This window comes from Coregonus clupeaformis, chromosome 35 (assembly GCF_020615455.1).
Source record: "Coregonus clupeaformis isolate EN_2021a chromosome 35, ASM2061545v1, whole genome shotgun sequence".
Taxonomy (NCBI): Eukaryota; Metazoa; Chordata; class Actinopteri; order Salmoniformes; family Salmonidae; genus Coregonus; species Coregonus clupeaformis.
In genome coordinates this window covers 42,194,652-42,217,775 of record NC_059226.1, presented here as the reverse complement: position 1 = coordinate 42,217,775, position 23,124 = coordinate 42,194,652, and the positions used below count along the sequence as shown (strand labels likewise).

General features: G+C 41.5%; 1 protein-coding gene across 1 annotated transcript; it reads left to right on the top strand.

Annotated features, from left to right (window-relative positions):
• The first annotated feature begins 1,885 nt into the window (after positions 1-1,885).
• On the top strand, positions 1,886-19,095 carry LOC121539276 (eukaryotic translation initiation factor 4E-binding protein 3-like). Its single transcript, XM_041847647.2, has 3 exons — positions 1,886-2,373; positions 10,638-10,817; positions 18,447-19,095. The coding sequence occupies exons 1-3, from the start codon at positions 2,241-2,243 to the stop codon at positions 18,473-18,475; spliced, it is 342 nt and encodes a 113-aa protein (XP_041703581.1). The 5' UTR covers positions 1,886-2,240; the 3' UTR covers positions 18,476-19,095.
• The last annotated feature ends 4,029 nt before the right edge of the window (positions 19,096-23,124 follow it).

Sequence of the window (23,124 nt, the reverse complement as noted above, 5' to 3'; positions counted from 1 at the left end):
TTGCAAACTGTAGTCTGGCTTTTTTATGGCGGTTTTGGAGCAGTGGCTTCTTCCTTGCTGAGCGGCCTTTCAGGTTATGTCGATATAGGACTCGTTTTACTGTGGATATAGATACTTTTGTACCTGTTTCCCCCATCTTCACAAGGTCCTTTGCTGTTGTACTGGGATTGATTTGCACTTCTCGCACCAAAGTACGTTCATCTCTAGGAGACAGAACGCGTCTCCTTCCTGAGCGGTATGACAGCTACGTGGTCCCATGGTGTTTATACTTGCGTACTATTGTTTGTACAGATGAACATGGTACCTTCATGTGTTTGGAAATTGCTCCCAAGGATGAACCAGACTTGTGGAGGTCTACAATTTTTTTTCTGAGGTCTTGGCTGATTTCTTTTGATTTTCCCATGATGTCAAGCAAAGAGGCACTGAGTTTGAAGGTAGGCCTTGAAATACATCCACAGGTACACCTCCAATTGACTCAAATGATGTCAATTAGCCTATCAGAAGCTTCTAAAGCCATGACATAATTTTCTGGAATTTTCCAAGCTGTTTAAAGGCACAGCCAACTTAGTGTATGTAAACTTCTGACCCACTAGAATTGTGATACAGTAAATTATAAATGAAATAATCTGTCTGTAAACAATTGTTGGAAAAATTACTTGTTTCATGCACAAAGTAGATGTCCTAACTGACTTGCCAAAACTATAAGTTTGTTAACAAGAAATGTGTGGTGCTTGAAAAACGAGTTTGAATGATTCCAACCTAAGTGTAAGTAAACTTCCGACTTCAACTGTATATGCAGGGTCAGTGCCAATACCATATTTACAATGTGCAGTGAACTGGAGTGGTGGGTTAGATATGTATGGGGTAAGGTGACTAGGCATCAGGATATATGATAGAGTAGCAGCAGCGTATATGATGTGGGTGTGTACATAGTCAGTGCGAAGGGTCAATGCAGATTTTTAATAAACAATGGCAACAATGCCATGTTGATCTGAGCCGTGGTGTCGGAAAACCACAGTGTCCGACTTTAGTCTGTCGTAGATGCACCTCCCCCGACTCCTCTGTCTGTGTGTGTGCGTGCAAGTGCACATGTTAGTTCACCGTTTCGGGAACCGTGAGTGTGTGCTCAGTTCCGTTTTGTCCGCGTGCCGTGAGTTATGAAGACCTATGTCATGCAAGTAGCACACGTCCTGTTTCCATGACATGTATTATAAAACAATCAATACTGTACATCAATTAAATATATTTATCTCACGCGGGTGATACGTTTATTGCGCAGCCATGAATGTACACTATATCCAACCTGTCTACACAGTGTTAATCAGATAATAATATGCCATTTAGCAGACGCTTTTATCCAAAGCGACTTACAGTCATGTGTGCATACATTTTTACGTATGGGTGGTCCCGGGGATCGAACCCACTACCCTGGCGTTACAAGCGCCATGCTCTACCTATTGAGCTACAGATCACGTGTACATGGGAATATGTTATTCAGAGTGGTATCAATACACAGACAAATCCGTTTAGTGATGTCATAACTTCATTGGCTGGGTTTACAGTCATATTCAGGTAGGTACATTATCAGAATGTGGTGAGTTGATGTAAATCAGTTTATTCTCTTTTGGATGGATGTTCTGGTGTCGTTTCTGCCTGAATAATGTATTTCCTTTGCCATTGTTGTCAAGTAAAACAAGTTGGGACTTGTTACTTTCTGTTCTACACCATCGCTTCAGATTAGATCCACTGGATTACTTCTGGATGAAAATGATCATATTACTCCGTTTTGGACAGCCCCACCCTATACTCCACCCTTCACAGGCGGAGCTAACATTTGATTGACCAACCAGTCGCCCTTCTTCGTGGAGATCAAGTTCGGCTGTTGTCTTTATATATGCAATCTATGGCTGTAGCAATCACAACACGTCACATGACCAGAGTCATCCTAATAGTTATTAAATGCACGCGAACATATTCAACAGCCCAGTTCGTTCTCTCTAGTTGCTGACAGCTTTACTTATCTGGCAACAAAACCGTCCGCCCTGAACAGCTCTGCAGTCTGTTTTATTTTGTTAGCTACAGTAGCTAGTTTTAGTTAAGTTTTTGTTGTTGTGGATCTTGTTAGCAAATTACTTGTTGATTTTCTTGTTGTTTGGTAAACAATCGAATTTGCAAGATCAGCCGAGCTTCACACAAAACGTCTGTTTGCGGTTGATCAGAATAACCCAAGCAAACCCAGGATGACTACCAACGCTCAGCAGGCGAAGAGTTGCCCCATCCCTACCCGGGTTCTCACCCTGAAAGACTGGTCTCAGCTCCCCGAATGCTACAGTCAGACTCCCGGGGGTACTCTCTTCTCCACAACGCCCGGAGGTAAGAGCACCCGGCCGGTTCAACCATGCACCACGCACAACACGTTTGTACCAGGGGTAGTTTAGCTAACGTTAGCCAGCTCATTTGTTTTTTTACTGCTCGAAAACTAACGTTTATATTGTGGGGAAAGGGGAACTAAACTTGTCGAATGTTGTACAAGGAAATAATAATAATAGAAATAACACGTTCACGTTAATTATAGATGTTTTGAAACGTACATTTACTGCCCCAAATCTTGCAACCTCTCATCAACTTTACTTAACCCTCACTGTCTCGTGACACCAGTTTATTTGGTCGTATATAAAACATGCGCAGATGAGTGCCACAGTATCTGTCTGCTTGACTTGCATCATACTGTTTTTCTGTCTGTTTAACTTGCAGCGTACTGTGTTTGTTGGAAATTGCGTATGATATGCTATATGAAATTTTAAATTCAAATACAACTTAATTCAATGCATCATTAAAAAATATATATATACATATTGCGTCCAGTCTTTTTTAAAACGGACCTCACTCTTCGATTATTGTTACGGCTATATTCTTATTGACAGACGAAAATAAAAAATGAATTTTTCAGTGATGTGGGAAAAAATAAGGTTCACTTGTTCAACCCCACTGGTTTAACCGCATGGCTGCTTACGTGCAGTCTGGTGGTGGGATTCGGTACTGTCTGTTTACCACACACAAACTTCAGACCTGTGTAGACTCGCAGACCAGTGAACTGGCTGCTGCAATTCACGTTCACAACAACACTCATGTAAAGTGTTATGTTGGGAACCGATTCCCAATGAACTTTCACTGGGCGAAATGTAGTGTCAGTTGGGATCTGCTATACATCAGATCTCGTGATATGAAAACCATGGCACATTATGTAAGTGAAGTAGCCATAGTAATGGGAGTTATGGTTGTCAAAATTGGCACAACATTCTGGAGAGGAAAAATACTGGTGGAAAAAGCATATTGGTGAACAACAAGCTCCTCTTAACCTATGACCTATTGGTGGGCGGGGCCAGATTTAGGGCGGCGATTGGGGTGGAGAGAGGGAGACATCCCCTCTGCAGGCCACCACAGCTTCCCTGGTGCATTTCAGGAATACTGTAGGAACATTCTGTTCCAGCCAAGTGGAGAGTGAGAGGGAGGGCTGAAAAAAATCCAGGAATGAGCCGGTAAATTCTACAAACACCTAAAAGGAAGCAATTCATAAAACTTTCCATAACAAAGCCATCACCTACAGAGAGATGAACCTGGAGAAGAGTCCTCTAAGGAAGCTGTTCCTGGGGCTCTGTACACGATCAGAGCCCCAGGACAGCAACACAATTAGACCTAACCAAATCATGAGAAAACAAAAAGAGAATTACTTGACACATTGGAAAGAACTAACAAACAAACAGAGCAAACTAGAATGCTATTTGGGCCTAAACAGAGAGTACACAGTGGTAGAATACCTGACCACTGTGACTGACCCAAACTTAAGGACAGCTTTGACTATGTACAGACTCAGTGAGCATAGCCTATTTGCACATCGTTACACTGTGTGGATACAGACATAATGACATTTGAAATGTTTATATTCCTTTGGAACTTTTGTGAGTAATGTTTACTGTTAATTTTTTATTGTTTATTTCACTTTAGTTTATAATCTATTTCACTCGCTTTGGCAATGTTAACATATGTTTCCCATACCAATAAAGCCCCTTAAATAGAATTGAATGGGAGATAGAGAGGAAAGAGAGAGGGGGGGAGAGGCCTTCCTTTCTAAGAATGGTTGAAGTCCCCTGTAGCTCAGTTGGTAGAGCATGGCGCTTGCAACGCCAGGGTTGTGGGTTCGTTTCCCACGGGGGGCCAGTATGAAAATGTATGCACTCGCTAACTGTAAGTCGCTCTGGATAAGAGCGTCTGCTAAATGACTTAAATGTAAAAGTGAGGACTTGGGAGGGCACGAGGGAGGGAGTGGTGGAATGTTTGGCTGAGGAGAGCAGAAAGCTGTGGTTTCAGGTCAGCTATAGATCCTTCATGTCCATGTTGCGTTGTGGAAGGCATGGCCAGACCAGAACAACTTAGTTATGAGCTTTAAGGAGCAGTAGGAACAGCTCTGCTACTGTCATTCGTGCTTATTTGTGATTCTTCATTGATGCCTTACAACAGATGGCCTAGAGCAGTTTCACATGATGCCTCTATAACTAGAAGTTCATTTTATGCAACTAACTGCTCATGTGAGCACAACAAGCATGCACAGGGTGATGTCCCATTGCCACAGACAGAGTGAGTAGCATTACATGGGATGGGGTAGGTTTCATGTGAACAAAGAGATTGGCCACAGAGCTGGGCTTGGCTGGGCCTCTTCTGCATAACTCAGGGCCAGGGCACTATAGTTTAGCTGCTGGCTGGCCTGCTGTCTCTGCATAGCTTCTGCCTGAATTCCTGCCCCAATGTACACACACACACTCCCTCCCCTCCACTCCCCTTTTGTTCAGGACAGGGTGCTCAACAGGCATAGTGTGTGTGTGGAAATAGAACTGTTCTGCACTGCATCAGTTGTAACTCCAGCATGCTGTACTAATACTCAGCGGTGGAAAAAGTACCCAATTGTCATACTTGAGTAAAAGTAAAGATACCTTAATAGAAAATGACTTGAGTAAAAGTGAAAGTCACCCAGTAAAATACTACTTGAGTAAAAGTCTAAAAGTCTGTTTTAAACGTACTTAAGTATCAAAAGTAAATGTAATTGCTAAAATATACTTAAGTATCAGAAGTAAAAGTATAAATAATTTCAAGTTCCTTATATTAAGAAAAGCAGTTTTATTTTATTTTTTACGGATATCCAGGGGCACACTCCAACACTCAGACATAATTTAGAAATGAAGCATTCGTGTTTAGTGAGCCTGCCAGATCCGGGGCAGTGGAGATGGCCAGGGACATTCTCTTGATAAGTGTGTGAATTGGACAATTTTCCTGTCCTGCTAAGCATTCAAAATGTAATGAGTACTTTTGGGTGTAAGGGGAAATGTATGGAGTAAAAAGTACATTATTTTCTTTAGGAATGTAGAAGTAAAAGTAGTCAAAAATATAAAAAGTAAAGTATAGATACTACTTAAGTAGTACTTTGAAGTATTTTTACTTAAGTACTTTACACCACTGCTAATACTAAATACTGCATGGCACCAATCCCTGTCCTCTCCATGTAACCCTGTCCAGGGCAAACTTCATTAGTAGACACCACAACATTGGATGATTCACATCTAACAACTGTTTATGAAATGTTCTGTCAGGCAGCCTGCTAATGAGTTTTTATCTATGATTGGTACACAGTGGTTCAGGTCAAACTTCAGTTCATCAGCATGATATTCATATTCAGCATGATATTCATATTCAGTATGATATAATATCTAACAGTTTTATGAATGTTCCGTTGCAATTCAGGGAAGACTTCAGTCTGTCAGCAACCTGTCAGAGCCCTGTTGTTTACCAACCAGTCTCCACTGTAGACATGCAAAGTGAAACATGCAGACATACTTTTTATGGAGTAGCAAGTCCCCCCCCAAAAAATGAATGCACTCACTAACTGTAAGTCGCTCTGGATAAGAGCGTCTGCTAAATGACTAAAATGTAAATGTAAGTTTCCCTTTACATACTGTATGCCTAATGGTCTAGGCCTTGTGAGGAGGAGATGACATTTGGTTCCACAACAACCAAGGTGTTTGACTCAACATACCCCATTCCTGAGGCTTCCTGGTTGATGGGAGGTTATCACCACAGGAGGCCTTGGCAGCCCACCTAAGCAAACAGAATGTAGGGGGAAACTCTGCTGGTGACTACAGTACAGATCTGTAGCGTGCTACACAGAGCTCCTGGTGCAGGCTACACAGAGCTCCTGGTGCAGGCTACACAGAGCTCCTGGTGCAGGCTACACAGAGCTCCTGGTGCAGGCTACACAGAGCTCCTGGTGCAGGCTACACAGAGCTCCTGGTGCAGGCTACACAGAGCTCCTGGTGCAGGCTACACAGAGCTCCTGGTGCAGGCTACACAGAGCTCCTGGTGCAGGCTACACAGAGCTCCTGAAGTGTGCTACGTGGTGCAGGCTACACAGAGCTCCTGGTGCAGGCTACACAGAGCTCCTGAAGTGTGCTACGTGGTGCAGGCTACACAGAGCTCCTGGTGCAGGCTACACAGAGCTCCTGGTGCAGGCTACACAGAGCTCCTGGTGCAGGCTACACAGAGCTCCTGGTGCAGGCTACACAGAGCTCCTGGTGCAGGCTACACAGAGCTCCTGGTGCAGGCTACACAGAGCTCCTGGTGCAGGCTACACAGAGCTCCTGGTGCAGGCTACACAGAGCTCCTGGTGCAGGCTACACAGAGCTCCTGAAGTGTGCTACGTGGTGCAGGCTACACAGAGTTCTGTGAGTTTGGTGGTGACCACATATGGTTCTGGTCTGCCACCTGTCACCTCTTCCTGGAACTTGTTGATGTTCTCCACTTTCCTAGAAGTCACTCACTACTGCTAACCCACGACCTCTCCTTTTTCCTCTGTATCCTCCTGTCTTCCTCTCATCCCTAACTCACTATGGCCAACTGATGACCCCTCTTCCCCACCCTCCTCTCCTCCTCCCTCTCTTCTCCTTGGGCTGAAAACAGGGTGTGTGTGTTTGGTATGCATCCTGAACCTGAGGCCAAGGAGGGGTGGACTCCCAGTTTCTTCCAGATACATCCCTCCCTCTGCCCTGTCAGGGAGTTACTACTCTCTTGTATTTGTGCAGTTTTGACATCAAAAGATTCATGGCCAGTCTTCAAGGACCAGACTGGATAAATCAGGAACTATCATCAATTTTTGTACACTGAATAATGTGTTTGCGTTTACAACTAATCTCTCCAACAGATTTTATGGTACATGAGTCAATGACTAAAATAAAAATATTGGTCAACCGAGTGTAGTCTGTTCTTAAGACCAATCGATTAGTCAAAATTGTTAAATGTGTATAGACACATCCTATGTGTCTTAATCAAATCAACTATATGCACTGAGCTTGTCTGATGCTTTAAGGGCACTGTTTGATGAAATAATTAAGAAACAAAAATTACTAGAGGGAGTCTGATCGCAATTGATTTGATTGTGCCAGGCTCAGACTTGCTGTGTTAAAAAAAAAAAAGACAGCGAGTGGCTGTGTGACTAGCACCCGTTGTCTGTCTCTCCTCCCTTCTGCAGCGACCACCACAGAACATCAACAGCGTTTATCGCGTTGTCCGTGTTGCTGAAGATGTAACGTAATTACAGCCATTTCTGACTGAAAAGTTCTGTTACCAAAATCCCTCATTTGTTTAGGAAAAACATTCCCTCAACCCCTTGCTCTCTTTATGTGACTCATGTATGCATCGCATGCACGTGACCAATAGGGCCTGAGCTATAGCATATCATCACATCAATAAATTGGGTATAACAAACTCCGAATACCGTACCACATGTGACAGCAAAATGGATGCAGAGGACGTGACAAATAAACTCGAAACGGGGGAATGTTTACTGGTAGGCTCAGGAGGTAAAGGGGAAGTCCGATGTGTGGAATACATTTGACTAGTTGTGGAAAATACTGTAGCTCAATAATAATAATAAGGTGAGGAGCAAGTGCTGTGTGCATGTGCCAAACAGATGCTGTTAGATAACACTTTACATTGTTTCAAACAGACAGATTTAAACAACACTAAATAAATGACAAGCGTACCAGAGTTTTTTTTTCTTTTTTGGTATAGCCTTTATTACAGCAAAGATTAAAATAAGTCTCATTCAATCGTGAATGCAATTTACGAAATGGAACAATTTATTTTGTTTAGGCAAATTATTCAAGGGTCGCTTTATTTTATTTTAAACAAAAATTCTTGATTGCATTTCAAATCATTAATGACTCGTATGCTGTGTATTATATAGGCTACAGTACTGTAGCCTATATAATAAGTATTGAAATATAGGCTTATGTAAGTTGCGTATTAAGACTAAACAGGATGCACGCTTAGGCTTACAGCTCGATGGTGGCTGCTCTATAAGCCTACTAATGATAATGAAATTATTACTATTATTATAATGATGATCATAACAACAATAATGAGATCAAGAAAAAGGAGGGTTATTATAAATATTATTTTTTAGACAATTTGGAACAGTGTAAACCACACTAAATAAATATTACCGGAGAGGCTGTTCTAATGGAAGGAAAAGTGTAAAGCCTTTATTACAGCATAGGAAAGATTAAAACAGCCGAATTTGTGAAATTGTTTATCAGACTTGTAGGCTACTAAACAAACTCAAACAGGCAACAGAAGCAGGATCTGTTATTTATTTATTTATTTATTTATTTATTTATTTATATATATATTACACACACTACCGTTCAAAAGTTTGGGGTCACTTAGAAATGTCCTTGTTTTAGAAAGAAAAACATTTTTTTTGTCCATTAAAATAACATCAAATTCATCAGAAATACAGTGTAGACATTGTTAATGTTGTAAATGGCAATTGTAGCTGGAAATGGCTGATTTCTAATGGAATATCTACATAGGCGTACAGAGACCCATTATCAGCAACCATCAGTCCGGTGTTCCAATGGCACGTTGTGTTTGCTAATCCAAGTTTATCATTTTAAAAAGCTAATTGATCATTAGAAAACCCTTTTGCAATTATGTTAGCACAGCTGAAAACTGTTGTGCTGATTAAAGAAGCAGTAAAAGATTCCCACGGGGGGCCAGTATGAAAAATATATGCACTCACTAACTGTAAGTCGCTCTGGATAAGAGCGTCTGCTAAATGACTAAAATGTAAATGTAAAAATGGCCTTCTTGAGACTAGTTGAGTATCTGGAGCATCAGTAATTGTGGGTTCGATTACAGGCTCAAAATGGCCAGAAACAAAGAACTTTCTTCTGAAACTCGTCAGTCTATTCTTGTTCTGAGAAATGAAGGCTATTCCATGCGAGAAATTGCCAAGAAACTGAAGATCTCGTACAACGCTGTGTACTACTCCCTTCACAGAACAGCGCAAACTGGCTCTAACCAGAATAGAAAGAGGAGTGGGAGGCCCCGGTGCACAACTGAGCAAGAGGACAAATACATTAGTGTCTAGTTTGAGAAACAGATGTCTCACAGGTCCTCAACTGGCAGCTTAATTAAATAGTACCCGCAAAACACCAGTCTCAACGTCAACAGTGAAGAGGCGACTCCGGGATGCTGACCTTCTAGGCAGAGTTCCAAAGAAAAAGCCATATCTCAGACTGGCCAATAAAAAGAAAAGATTAAGATGGGCAGTCTGAGATATGGCTTTTTTTTATATATATATATATATATATATATATATATATATATATATATATATATATATATATATATATATATATATATATATATATATATAATGAGAGATGGATGATTTTTAGAGCCAGGCACATTTAACAGAGGCTATTGATTATAGACCTAAATAAGTTGGTTTCCTCATTTTTCTTAGACAATTAAGGCAAGGGCTGTTTTCTCATCTCCTAACTCCGCTGCTGCCTCCACAGCATTGTTCTCAACACCAATATGCTGGTTAACTTTGCTATTGTGGTCCTCTGTAGCTCAATTTGTAGAGCATGGCGCTTGTAACGCCAGGGTAGTGGGTTCGATCCCCGGGACCACCCATACGTAAAAATGTATGCGCACATGACTGTAAATCGCTTTGGATTAAAGTGTCTGCTAAATAGCATGTTGTTATTATTATTATTATTATTATTATTATTATTATTATGCACATAGCAACATGGTCTAGAAAAAAGCGCCAAATCAACAGCACACTGATGAGTTTAAGAACCGCGGACAGAGACCGCTATCCAACGCGGGAGAAAGCGCATTTGTTGTAAAATATTATTTTTATCCGTGTTGCAGCTTTTGTTCTTACGTAAAATAACCATATACATTTTCAGTAGCACACGTCTTAGTGATGGACTGTACCATTCGCACGGCCTCCACAATGGATCAGTCCACTCAGACAGGATCCAATCAGACAGGTGTCTTGTACACCATGAGTTTTTGTTTTGTTTTTTTGGCTACTGCTCGACTAAAGACATCTTGGTTGACCAACAGCCTATTGACCAAACAATCGACCAGTCGACTAAATGGGGTCAGCCCTAGTCAATTTACACTGGTTTTACCACACTGCTTTGGTCAACATGGTGCAACTCCCTTCACTGGCTGTTAACAGTCATAAAAACTGCAAGTCAGCTAACCCTGCCCCCCCCCCCCTCTGACAGGAACACGCATCATCTACGACAGGAAGTTCCTCCTGGACTGTCGTAACTCTCCCATTGCCCGTACCCCTCCCTGCTGCCTGCCCCAGATCCCTGGGGTGACGGTGCCCGCTCTGCACCCTCTGGGCAAACTACAGGAGCTAAAAGAGGAGCTGGAGGAGGAGGAGGAGAAGGACCTGGCAGGTAGGAATATGCACACCAAACACACTAGACATGCGTGTGTGTGTATGTATATATATATACAGTGGGGGAAAAAATTTATTTAGTCAGTCACCAATTGTGCAAGTTCTCCCACTTAAAAAGATGAGAGAGGCCTGTAATTTTCATCATAGGTACACATCAACTATGACAGACAAAATGAGAAAAAATATTCCAGAAAATCACATTGTAGGATTTTTAATGAATTTATTTGCAAATTATGGTGGAAAATAAGTATTTGGTCAACAACAAAAGTTTCTCAATACTTTGTTATATACCATTTGTTGGCAATGGTCAAACATTTTCTGTAAGTCTTCACAAGGTTTTCACACACTGTTGCTGGTATTTTGGCCCATTCCTCCATGCAGTTCTCCTCTAGAGCAGTGAGGTTTTGGGGGCTGTCGCTGGGCAACACGGACTTTCAACTCCCTCCAAAGATTTTCTATGGGGTTGAGATCTGGAGACTGGCTAGGCCACTCCAGGACCTTGAAATGCTTCTTACGAAGCCACTCCTTCGTTGCCCGGGCGGTGTGTTTGGGATCATTGTCATGCTGAAAGACCCAGCCACGTTTCATCTTCAATGCCCTTGCTGATGGAAGGAGGTTTTCACTCAAAATCTCACGATACATGGCCCCATTCATTCTTTCCTTTACACGGATCAGTCGTCCTGGTCCCTTTGCAGAAAAACAGCCCCAAAGCATGATGTTTCCACCCCCCATGCTTCACAGTAGGTATGGTGTTCTTTGGATGCAACTCAGCATTCTTTGTCCTCCAAACACGACCGAGTTGAGTTTTTACCAAAAGTTATATTTTGGTTTCATCTGACCATATGACATTCTCCCAATCCTCTTCAGGATCATCCAAATGCACTCTAGCAAACTTCAGACGGGCCTGGACATGTACTGGCTTAAGCAGGGGGACACGTCTGGCACTGCAGGATTTGAGTCACTGGCGGCGTAGTGTGTTACTGATGGTAGGCTTTGTTACTTTGGTCCCAGCTCTCTGCAGGTCATTCACTAGGTCCCCCCGTGTGGTTCTGGGATTTTTTGCTCACTGTTCTTGTGATCATTTTGACCCCACGGGGTGAGATCTTGTGTGGAGCCCCAGATCGAGGGAGATTATCAGTGGTCTTGTATGTCTTCCATTTCCTAATAATTGCTCCCACAGTTGATTTCTTCAAACCAAGCTGCTTACCTATTGCAGATTCAGTCTTCCCAGCCTGGTGCAGGTCTACAATTTTGTTTCTGGTGTCCTTTGACAGCTCTTTGGTCTTGGCCATAGTGGAGTTTGGAGTGTGACTGTTTGAGGTTGTGGACAGGTGTCTTTTATACTGATAACAAGTTCAAACAGGTGCCATTAATACAGGTAACAAGTGGAGGACAGAGGAGCCTCTTAAAGAAGAAGTTACAGGTCTGTGAGAGCCAGAAATCTTGCTTGTTTGTAGGTGACCAAATACTTATTTTCCACCATAATTTGCAAATAAATTCATTAAAAATCCTACTATGTGATTTTCTGGATTTTTTTTCCTCATTTTGTCAATAATAGTTGACGTGTACCTATGATGAAAATTACAGGCCTCTCTCATCTTTTTAAGTGGGAGAACTTGCACAATTGGTGGCTGACTAAATACTTTTTTTCCCCACTGTATATATATATACAGTGAGCTCCATAATTCACTGGACAGTGACCATTCTTTTGTTATTTTGGTTCTGTACTCTAGCACTTTGAGTTTGAAAGGATACAATGACAATGAGGGTGAAGTGCAGACTGTCAGCTTTAATTTGAGGGTATTTTCATACATATCGGATGAACCGTTTCCGAATTATAGAAGCTTTTGTACATGGTCCCCCCCATTTTCGGGCATCAAAAAACATTGGACAGTTTAACATAATGTAGAATAAAGTAATCATTGTTAATATTTGGTCGCATATCCTTTGCATGCAATGACTGCTTGAAGTCTGCGATGCATCGCCATCACCAGACGCTGGGTATCTTCCCTGGTGATGCTCTGCCAGGCCTGTACTGCAGCCATCTTAAGTTCCTGCTTGTTTCGGGGACTTATTGCCTTAAGTCTCCTCTTCAGCATGTAAAATGCATGTTCAATTGGATTCAGATCTGGTGATTGACTCGGCCAGTCAAGGATTTTCCACTTTTTGGCCATCAAAAACCCCCTTTGTTGCTCTAGCAGTATGTTTAGGGTCATTGTCTTGTTGCATGATTAAGTGCCGTCCAATGAGTTTGGAGGCATTTGGTTTTATCTGAGCAGATAAAATATTTCTGTAGACTTCAGAATTCATTGTTCTACTTCTGTCTGCAGTCACATCATCGATGAAGACAAGTGAGCCTGTTCCACTGGCAGCCATACAGGCCCAGGCCATAACACCCCCTCCACCATGTTTCATGGATGAGGTGGTATGCTTTGGATCATGGGCATTTCTTTTTTTCTCCACACTTTTGTCTTTCCATCACTCTGGTACATGTTAATCTTTGTCTCATCTGTCCACAATACTTTTTTCCAGAACTCTTGGGGCTCTTTTAGGTGCTTTTTTAGCAAACTGTAATCTTGCCTTTCTGTTCTTCAGGCTTATCAGTGGTTTGCATCTTGTAGTGTACCCTCTGTAGTCCTGCTGGTGTAGTCTTCTGCGTATGGTAGACTTTGACACATCTACACCTGCATCCAGGAGAGTGTTTTTGATCTGTTGGGCTGTTATCAGGGGGTTTTCTTCACCATAGAGAGTATTCTCCGGTCATCCACTACAGTGGTCTTCCTCTGTCTACCGGGTCTTTTGACATAATTGAGTTCACCGGTTGTTTTTTTCTTGTTAATGATGAACAAAACTGTTGACTTGGGCATGGCCAGGGTTTTTTGCAATGTTCCTGAATGATTGATTTTCATTTCTGAGCCTTATGACGGCCAACTTCATTTGCATCGACACGGCTGTCTTCCTCATGTTGTCACACCCCAATAACAACCTCCAAAGGCAATAGCAACGTCTAGAATCATTACTATTCATCAACAGCTCTCCTGCATTCACTAACGACACAAATGAATACACCTGCCTAACGACACACATCTGTGAAGCCAATTTAACAAATACTTGTAGTACCTTAAAATGGGGGGACCATGTACAAAAGGTGCTGTCATTTCTAAACGGTTCATCCGATATGTATGAAAATACCCTCAAATTAAAGCTGACAGTCTGCACTTCACGCTCATTGTCATTGTATCCTTTCAAACTCAAAGTGCTAGAGTACAGAACCAAAATAACAAAACAATGGTCACTGTCCAATGAATTATGGAGCTCACTGTGTGTATATATATATATACAGGTAAAAGTCAGTAAATTAGAATATTTTGAAAAACTTGATTTATTTCAGTAATTGCATTCAAAAGGTGTAACTTGTACATTATATTTATTCATTGCACACAGACTGATGCATTCAAATGTTTATTTCATTTAATTTTGATGATTTGAAGTGGCAACAAATGAAAATCCAAAATTCTGTGTGTCACAAAATTAGAATATTACTTAAGGCTAATACAAAAAAGGGATTTTTTAGAAATGTTGGCCAACTGAAAAGTATGAAAATGAAAAATATGAGCATGTACAATACTCAATACTTGGTTGGAGCTCCTTTTGCCTCAATTACTGCATTAATGCGGCGTGGCATGGAGTCGATGAGTTTCTGGCACTGCTCAGGTGTTATGAGAGCCCAGGTTGCTCTGATAGTGGCCTTCAACTCTTCTGCGTTGTTGGGTCTGGCATTCTGCATCTTCCTTTTCACAATACCCCACAGATTTTCTATGGGGCTAAGGTCAGGGAGTTGGCTGGCCAATTTAGAACAGAAATACCATGGTCCGTAAACCAGGCACGGGTAGATTTTGCGCTGTGTGCAGGCGCCAAGTCCTGTTGGAACCTGAAATCTCCATCTCCATAGAGCAGGTCAGCAGCAGGAAGCATGAAGTGCTCTAAAACTTGCTGGTAGACGGCTGCGTTGACCCTGGATCTCAGGAAACAGAGTGGACCGACACCAGCAGATGACATGGCACCCCAAACCATCACTGATGGTGGAAACTTTACACTAGACTTCAGGCAACGTGGATCCTGTGCCTCTCCTGTCTTCCTCCAGACTCTGGGACCTCGATTTCCAAAGGAAATGCAAAATTTGCTTTCGTCAGAAAACATGACTTTAGACCACTCAGCAGCAGTCCAGCTCTTTTTTTCCTTAGCCCAGGTGAGACGCTTTTCGCGCTGTTTCTTGGTCAACAGTGGCTTGACACGAGGTATGCGGCAGTTGAAACCCATGTCTTTCAAGCGTCTCTTGGTGGTGGATCTTGAAGCCCTGACTCCAGCAGCTGTCCACTCCTTGTGAATCTCCCCCACATTTTTGAATGGGTTTTTTTCACAATCTTGACTAGGGCGCGGTGATCCCTATCGCTTGTACACTTTTTTCTGACCACAGTTTTTCCTTCCCTTTGCCTCTCTATTAATGTGTTTGGACACAGAGCTCTGAGAACAGCCAGCCTCTTCTGCAATAACCTTTTGTGTCTTTCCCTCCTTGTGCAATGTGTCGATGGTCGCCTTTTGGACAGCTGTCAAATCTGAAGTCTTCCCCATGTTTGTGTAGGCTTCAGAACTGGACTGAGAGACCATTTAAAGCCCTTTGCAGGTGTTTTGAGTTAATCAGCTGATTAGTTTGTGGCACCAGGTGTCTTCAAAATGTAACCCTTACACAATATTCTAATTTTGTGACACACGGAATTTTGGATTTTCATTTGTTGCCACTTCAAATCATCAAAATTAAATGAAATAAACATTTGAATGCATCAGTCTGTGTGCAATGAATAAATATAATGTACAAGTTACACCTTTTGAATGCAATTACTGAAATAAATCAAGTTTTTCAAAATATTCTAATTTACTGACTTTTACCTGTATATATATATATATATATACACATACACGCAGCACACAGTCCCAGTCAAAAGTTTGGACACATAGTTTTGATGTCTTCACTATTATTCTACAATGTAGAAAATAGTAAAAATAAAGAAAAACCCTTGAATGAGTATGTGTTCTAAAACTTTTCACCGGTAGTGTATATCTCACAAACACATTCTGTACAGATGTGCACACTGACATAAACGTGCATATGAACACGTACACACACACACACACACAGAGGAGGTCAAAGGGGACATGGTAGGTACACACTGGGATAACCGGCTGCTAGCGCTACCCTGCCTTTATTCCCATTCAACCAGCTATATGATCATGTTGACATGTACCTAGCTGTATGTTCTTTGCATGTCTTTATGGAATCTAGTGTTACCTGCTATCCATGCACATTGTTGCCAATTTATTCACATCTTTGTGAAATGTAGGATAACTTTCTGCATGTACAGTGTAACCTTTGTTAAATATTCTTACCAGACATGTGTGTATGCAGTATCAACAGCTATGTGTTACTGAGCAAAACTCTTGACGCCATTTCTAGCCTGGTTGTTTTAAGAAGTGGATGAGGGGGAATAGAAGGCCAAAGCAGCAGTTCACAGGCATTATCACCTACTGTTATTCCTGTCTGTCAGGCATTATCACCTGCTGTTATTCCTGTCTGTCTGTCTGTCTGTCTGTCAGGTATTATCACCTACTGTTATTCCTGTCTGTCAGGCATTATCACCTGCTGTTATTCCTGTCTGTCAGGCATTATCACCTGCTGTTATTCCTGTCTGTCAGGCATTATCACCTACTGTTATTCCTGTCTGTCAGGCATTATCACCTACTGTTATTCCTGTCTGTCAGGCATTATCACCTACTGTTATTCCTGTCTATCAGGCATTATCACCTGCTGTTATTCCTGTCTGTCAGGCATTATCACCTGCTGTTATTCTGGTCTGTGTGTTGAGTGTTTGTGGAACGTTACTAGGCCTTATCCCCTTGACGGTACTGTGAAACTAGGCCACTGCATCCTTGGACCAAAGTCATGTAATAGGCCTACCTAATACTAGTCTGTCAGGACCTAGACTTCCAAGTCCTGGGCCCTGTTCATTTACTATAGAAAAATGCTTTCTTCCTAGAAGTAGCCTATTCACATTAGGTAAAAGGACCCATGAGCACCAACATGTGAAGTTCATAGGAACATGTCAAATTGGCTGTCAAATGAGAGCTGAGTCTATACTTTTGAGAAATTAAGGCAAACCGTTTTCTAAAACTGTCCATCCTAAAACAGATGGAAAAGGCTTCTTAGAAAACATCTACCATTAAAACGTTTTAAGGTATTAGAAATGCCTCAAAACACAATTTTGAAGTAAAGACCCCTGCCAACTAATATCAACACTTATATTTAGTTTTGGATAATTTTTTCTGCCTGCTGTAAGTTTAAGACTTTGCCTTGTGCTTTGAAATTCTGTTACCAAAAACCCACATCTTTAAGGTATGTTCTAATTTCTCTCCCTTATGAGGGAGGATAATGAAAGTTCAGAGAAGTAACAAGTAAAGGTAGACCTATCAATTAGTTGGTGTTTTTACTGATATCAAATTTGTTTATGAATTATTAAGTGATTAAAACTTGAAATTCCGTTACCAAATCGGAGTTGCCCATAGAACATTGTGTAATGTTGTCCTATCCAAAACTCTGCAGCTATCTGTTCATATCAGTGTGTATCTTGTCTGGTACTTTGCTGTAGATATCTCTACGTATCAGCTGCCTATCTGTTGTTGTCATAGGGCACGGTTTTGTTTTGCGGCTGAAGACACACACTACTATGATGGTGAGCTGTGGGCTAGTTGCAGACAGTGTCGTTAAGTATCAGGTTGGTTCTCTGGTCCAGTTGGTTATCTGTGTTGAGAGGTCAGGCCAGCACAGGGACACTAGATACTAGATAAACAGTTAAATGGAGATTGTTTCAACAGCAGAGAGGGAGTGGCCTGGTGTGGTCTGAGGTTTGGCTGCTGCTGCTATTGGTCACGAGATTACTGTTGTTGTGGAGATTAGGCACACCATCCTCTATCTCTTTCTGTTTCTCTCTGACCCCTCTTTCTGTCCATCTCTCTCCCCTCTCCCCCTTTTCTCCCTCCACTCTCTCCCCCCTCTCTCTCCTATTTCTCCCTCCACTCTGTCCCCCCTCTCTCTCTTATTTCTCTCTCCCCCTTTTCTCCCTCTACTCTCTCCCCCCTCTCTCTCCTATTTCTCCCTCCACTATCTCCCCTCCCCCTTTTCTCCCTCCACTCTCTCCTATTTCTCTCTCCCCTCTGTTCCCCTTCTCTCTGTGAGGCTAAAGAGGATGGCGATTAAAGATGACCTGTTTTCTCTCCCCTCTACTTGCCCCTAAGACAGACAAACAGAAACAGAGGGGTTAGGGGATTGTGTGTCTGCTCTGGGAGATTTGTTGTCTCTCCTGTCTGGAGTTGACAAAAACACCACATTGATAAGAAGGATGAACACAACACTGTCACTCCCCCGTCAATACGTTATTATGGGTGTGGTTAGGACTTAGTGGACTGATACAAGTAATGACTGATTTGTTAATGTCAATCTCTTTTCTCTTCCCTATCATCTCGCTCCTTCTCTCTCTCCTTCTCTTTCTCCTGCTGTCTCTCTCTCCCTCTGTAGATGACAGCCAGTTTGAGATGGACATCTGAGCTGCAGCTCATTGCCTCCTGTGGAGAGAGCTGTTTTATCTTCTGTTCTGACGTCTGATTGGTCCTTTACTACCAGCATGCATCACATTCACCTTCTTCAACTTCCTTTTTTTTTAACGTTTTGTTGTTGAGGAAACCCTCCCAAAAGAAAAAACAGAATGGGGGTATGTTGATCCCTGAGTTAGGAAAAAATTAAGCACCAGTGTATTGTTAAGCATGGAATGCTTCAATGGTTGCAGATTCGTGTCTGAGCTGCAAGGTTGGAAGAAGCAATATGTTTGTGTTTGTAAGTTTGTTGGACTGTTTTTGATTTGTACATAAGAGTACAGTACTTTGTATTTTTTAAAAGGAGGGAAATGTACTAAATTTTACATTAAACATACAGGGACGGTGGGATTAATCAAGACGGCAGAGTTGCTGCTTGTTTTTGTTTTTTTAACGATAAGACTCCATTTTGGAGGGGCTGCTGGGCCTATGAGGGGTCACCATGTCTGACCCTGGCATAAGGTTAAAGGTCAGAGGTTGGGGGTGACTGTTGGACAGGCGCCTCCATGCAGCTACCTGTGGAGGAGGAACTGAAATGTATCAAAGTTCAAAATAAAAAAAGGATAAAACCTAAACTTGAGTTCAGTCATGTTCTTGTTTGTTGTTGCTGCCTCATGCTTCCTCATGTGGTTCCTATTTTCAAACTATGCCAGAAAGCATGTGTAAATACAGCAAGTTTACCATGTCATTACTTTGTGTGTATATATATATATATATACATCGAAGTAAATTGTATTCACGCGATAATATTGTGTGGTTCTCCCACTACGACTTTGGGAAGCCATGCAGTTTATAGGCTACAGATGAAATGCGTTATGATGAACTTCACAGGGTGGTGAAAGTGCACGGTGATGAGCTTGATGCTCCTTTCAATAAATATCGAGGGTTGTATTCTGGTGACATGATAATCTATGTTTGGCAGCCGTTTGACAAATAAAAAATAATCTTGTTGTTTTGTCCACCAATACCTGCACTGTATTTGCGAGTGCAAGCTATTGGCTATAGTATGAAAAATGTATGCACTCACTAACTGTAAATCGCTCAGGATAAGAGCGTCTGCTAAATGACTTTTTTTTTTTTATGTAAGTGCACGTGCCGAGACCAGAGTGGCCACATTCACTATATAACGCAATATTTTTAGTGAGGAAAACCATCAGTAGAGTTGAAAATGCGATGGAAACCCATTTAACTTGTATTTGTTATTCGGTATAAGGGAATTTAACCTTGCATACGTTATTTTTTTGTGAAGTACTTCATCAGGCACAGCCGTTTACCCGCAACAATTCGATTTGATGGAAACATCTCTGGTGGGGAAATGCACATATTTTTTTTAATTTTTTTTTTTACATATTTTACAATATTCGCATGAAAATCTGTCGCAAATTGGATGGAAACCTAGCGCTTGAGACCTAATTTGGATGGAAACCTAGCTAATACACCCTGTCTTCGCACAAAGCCGCAGTAAAGCACATATAGACTGGTTGGTTGTTTCGCAAAGAAAACGCTGCGTGTGCACCTATGGGGCAAAACAGATGAGGTTGGCTTAGATTGATGATCACATGTAAACTATATTTAATCTCCAATGTTTATTTAAAACATAAATAAAGTTGGACAATGAGCACTTGTCTCTCAAATACATAGTTACTGTTGTTTGTTAGCTAGCTAGCACATTTTTGCCATATTAGCATAGATGTGACATCAGTCAAAACACCACCTCAAATCAAGACCTGGTGTCAAGAACAAGCTCAAACGACCTGGAACAAGCCACTTACGATGGCAGCCTCTTGTGATTGTTGCTAGCTACAGTATCTGACTGTTCAGAATCATGACGCACGGCCTTCTGCCCCTTTTTGAAGCGGTCGGATCGTTTTTTTGACGTCAGCTAATCCGGCTGAACTAGGGTATTACATAATCATATTCCGTTTTTATTTGAAGTCCTGACTATAGAAAAGTAGGAAGTTAAAGCAGGAAACATGGATTTCATACAATGCTGTCTGGATTTATTTTTGGTACAATGTGTTGCATCATTTGAAATACTGCACATGTAGCCTTCACATGTTTACATTTAAGTCATTTGCAGACGCTCTTATCCAGAGCGACTTACAGTTAGTGAGTGCATACATTTTTCATACTGGCCCCCCATGGGAATCGAACCCACAACCCTGGCGTTGCAAACGCCATGCTCTACCTATTGAGCTACAGGAGGGCATGTTCTTGAATTATTTCCAAACGTCTGCCATTAAAACAAAACTCAACTCCACAATGTTGATACAATGTACCCAGTGTATAAAGTAGGCAGTATTGAGTAGTCATTACATTGGGTACACTACACTGCACAGACCATTGACATTTAGGTTCCTTGAGTGGAAATGCATAATAGACCAATGAATGCATAGTATTAAGGAGCCCTTCTAGCTTTTGTTAGGCAAAACTTCCTCTACAATGTTGCCATAATGTACCCACTGTATAATGTTAGGCTGCATTGAGTAGTCACTGCAGTATTGGCTAGCTAGACCACACCACCCCTCTCTCTCACACACACACAAACACACTAGTCCATGCCAACCCTCTATCGTAGCGCCCTCATAACAGAAGTTTAACACGTGTACATGAAGCCCTGGGTGTCCTCTGGGGCAGCCTGTTGCAGCAGCTTACTATAGAGTTAGGGAATAACGTTTAGGACGTATTGCCCAACATATGGTTCCCATTAGCGGGGGAACAATATGTTCAACAATGCTCTCATTCTTTCCAAATGAAATAAAGTCAACGCTGATGATAGATCTGTTCTGGGTATCGGTTTTGGGTCTTAATTAAATAGATAGATGTATGATAAGGATATTTGGTAGCTAACACTTTATTTGAACTGTATGTTATAACAGTATCATACTGTCATAAACAAGACATTGCAGATGCTTATACGGTTGAGTCACCATTCATTCAGTATTCATACATGCCCCATGCAGAACCTGATCCCACCTGGCAGCACCATGCTTCAACAATCTAGAATGGTTCTGAAGACACCCAGGTGAACTGGAAGCACAACCCAGTGGACAGTACTGGATCTGGTTCAGGGCTACAGGGGATACACAGATGATCTGGAGGTGAAAGACATGAGATCAGCCAGACTCAGCCTCCTATTACCAGACTGAAACAAAGAAAATAAAAGATGCACAATAACACAAAATCAGAAATATACAAACATCAACTTAACGATCTTAAACAAATTAAAGAGGGGTTTGTTCTGAGCCAACTTCATCTTATAAATAATCTTCCAAGAACAATAAGCATATTAAAAATGAGACTTATGCCCCCCGATTTATCAGTTGGGTCAAAATAAAACAATTTGTCTTCCAAATAAACATTAAAAGTGCTCCCTTAAAGTATTCTAAATCAATTCAAAATCTTCTGACATGAGAGCCGTCAGTTTCTGGGTCACAACCACAACTCACATTTGTTATCAATAGCAATTTTTTTATCTGTGTACGGTAAAGGTCTTTACCAGGTACACTCTGTGAATGAGTTTATATGATACTTCTTTCACCTTATTAGATATACAATATTTCCCAGACGGCAACAAAACGTTGTTCCAGTTCACTTGTCGCAGGGCTGCATTCCAGTATATTTTAGCAGAAGGAATAGTAACACCCTGACAGTGTTTTCTTAGATATATGTTATTACATTTAGAGTTTAAAAAACGTAAATTCCTTCAAGCTGAATTGAGGCTACAAATTCCTCAACGGTTGCTGTGATAGGAGAAAACTGAGGATGGATCAACAACATTGTAGTTACTCCACACTACTAACCTAAATGAGAGTGAAAATAAGGATACACATTTTCCAAAAAATGCATCCTGTAAAACTGCAAAAAATTTCCTAAATAAAAGCACTATGTTTGGGGCAAAGCTAACACAACACATCACTGAGTACCACTCTTCATATTTTCAAGCATGGTGGTGGCTGCATCATGTTATGGGTATGATTGTCATGGGCAAGGACTAGGGAGTTTTTTTAGGATAAAAATAAATGGAATAGAGCTAAGCACAGGCAAAATCCTAGAGGAAACCCTGGTTTTAGTCTGATTTCCAACAGACACTGGGAGACATTCACCTTTCAGCTGGACAATAACCTAAAACACAAGGACAAATAATTTTATTTTTTACCTTTATTTAACTAGGCAAGTCAGTTAAGAACAAATTCTTATTTACAATGACGGCCTACACTGGCGACGCCCTATGGGACTCCCAATCACGGCCGGTTGTGATGCAGCCTGGAATCGAACCAGGGGGTCTGTAGTGACGCCTCAAGCACTGAGATGCAGTGCCTTAGACCACTGCGCCACTGGAGTTGCTAACCAAGATGTCATTGAATGTTCCTGAGTGGCCTAGTTACAGTTTTGACTTAAATCGTCTTGAAAGACATGAAAATGGCTTTCTAGCAATGACCAACAACCAACTTGACAGCGCTTGAAGAATTTAAAAAAGAATAATGTCCAAATATTGTACAATGCAGGTGTGCAAAGCTTTAGAGACTTACCCAGAAAGACTCACAGCTGTAAACGCTGCAATAGGTGATTCTAGCATGTTTGATTCAGGGGTGTGAATACTT

Excerpts from the sequence above, each read along its gene's own strand:
- LOC121539276 (XM_041847647.2), top strand. The coding sequence starts at position 2,241 with ATGACTACCAACGCTCAGCAGGCGAAGAGTTGCCCCATCCCTACCCGG. Across the intron at positions 2,374-10,637 it reads CTTCTCCACAACGCCCGGAG|GAACACGCATCATCTACGAC; the intron begins GTAAGAGCACCC and ends CCCCTCTGACAG. Across the intron at positions 10,818-18,446 it reads GGAGGAGAAGGACCTGGCAG|ATGACAGCCAGTTTGAGATG; the intron begins GTAGGAATATGC and ends CTCCCTCTGTAG.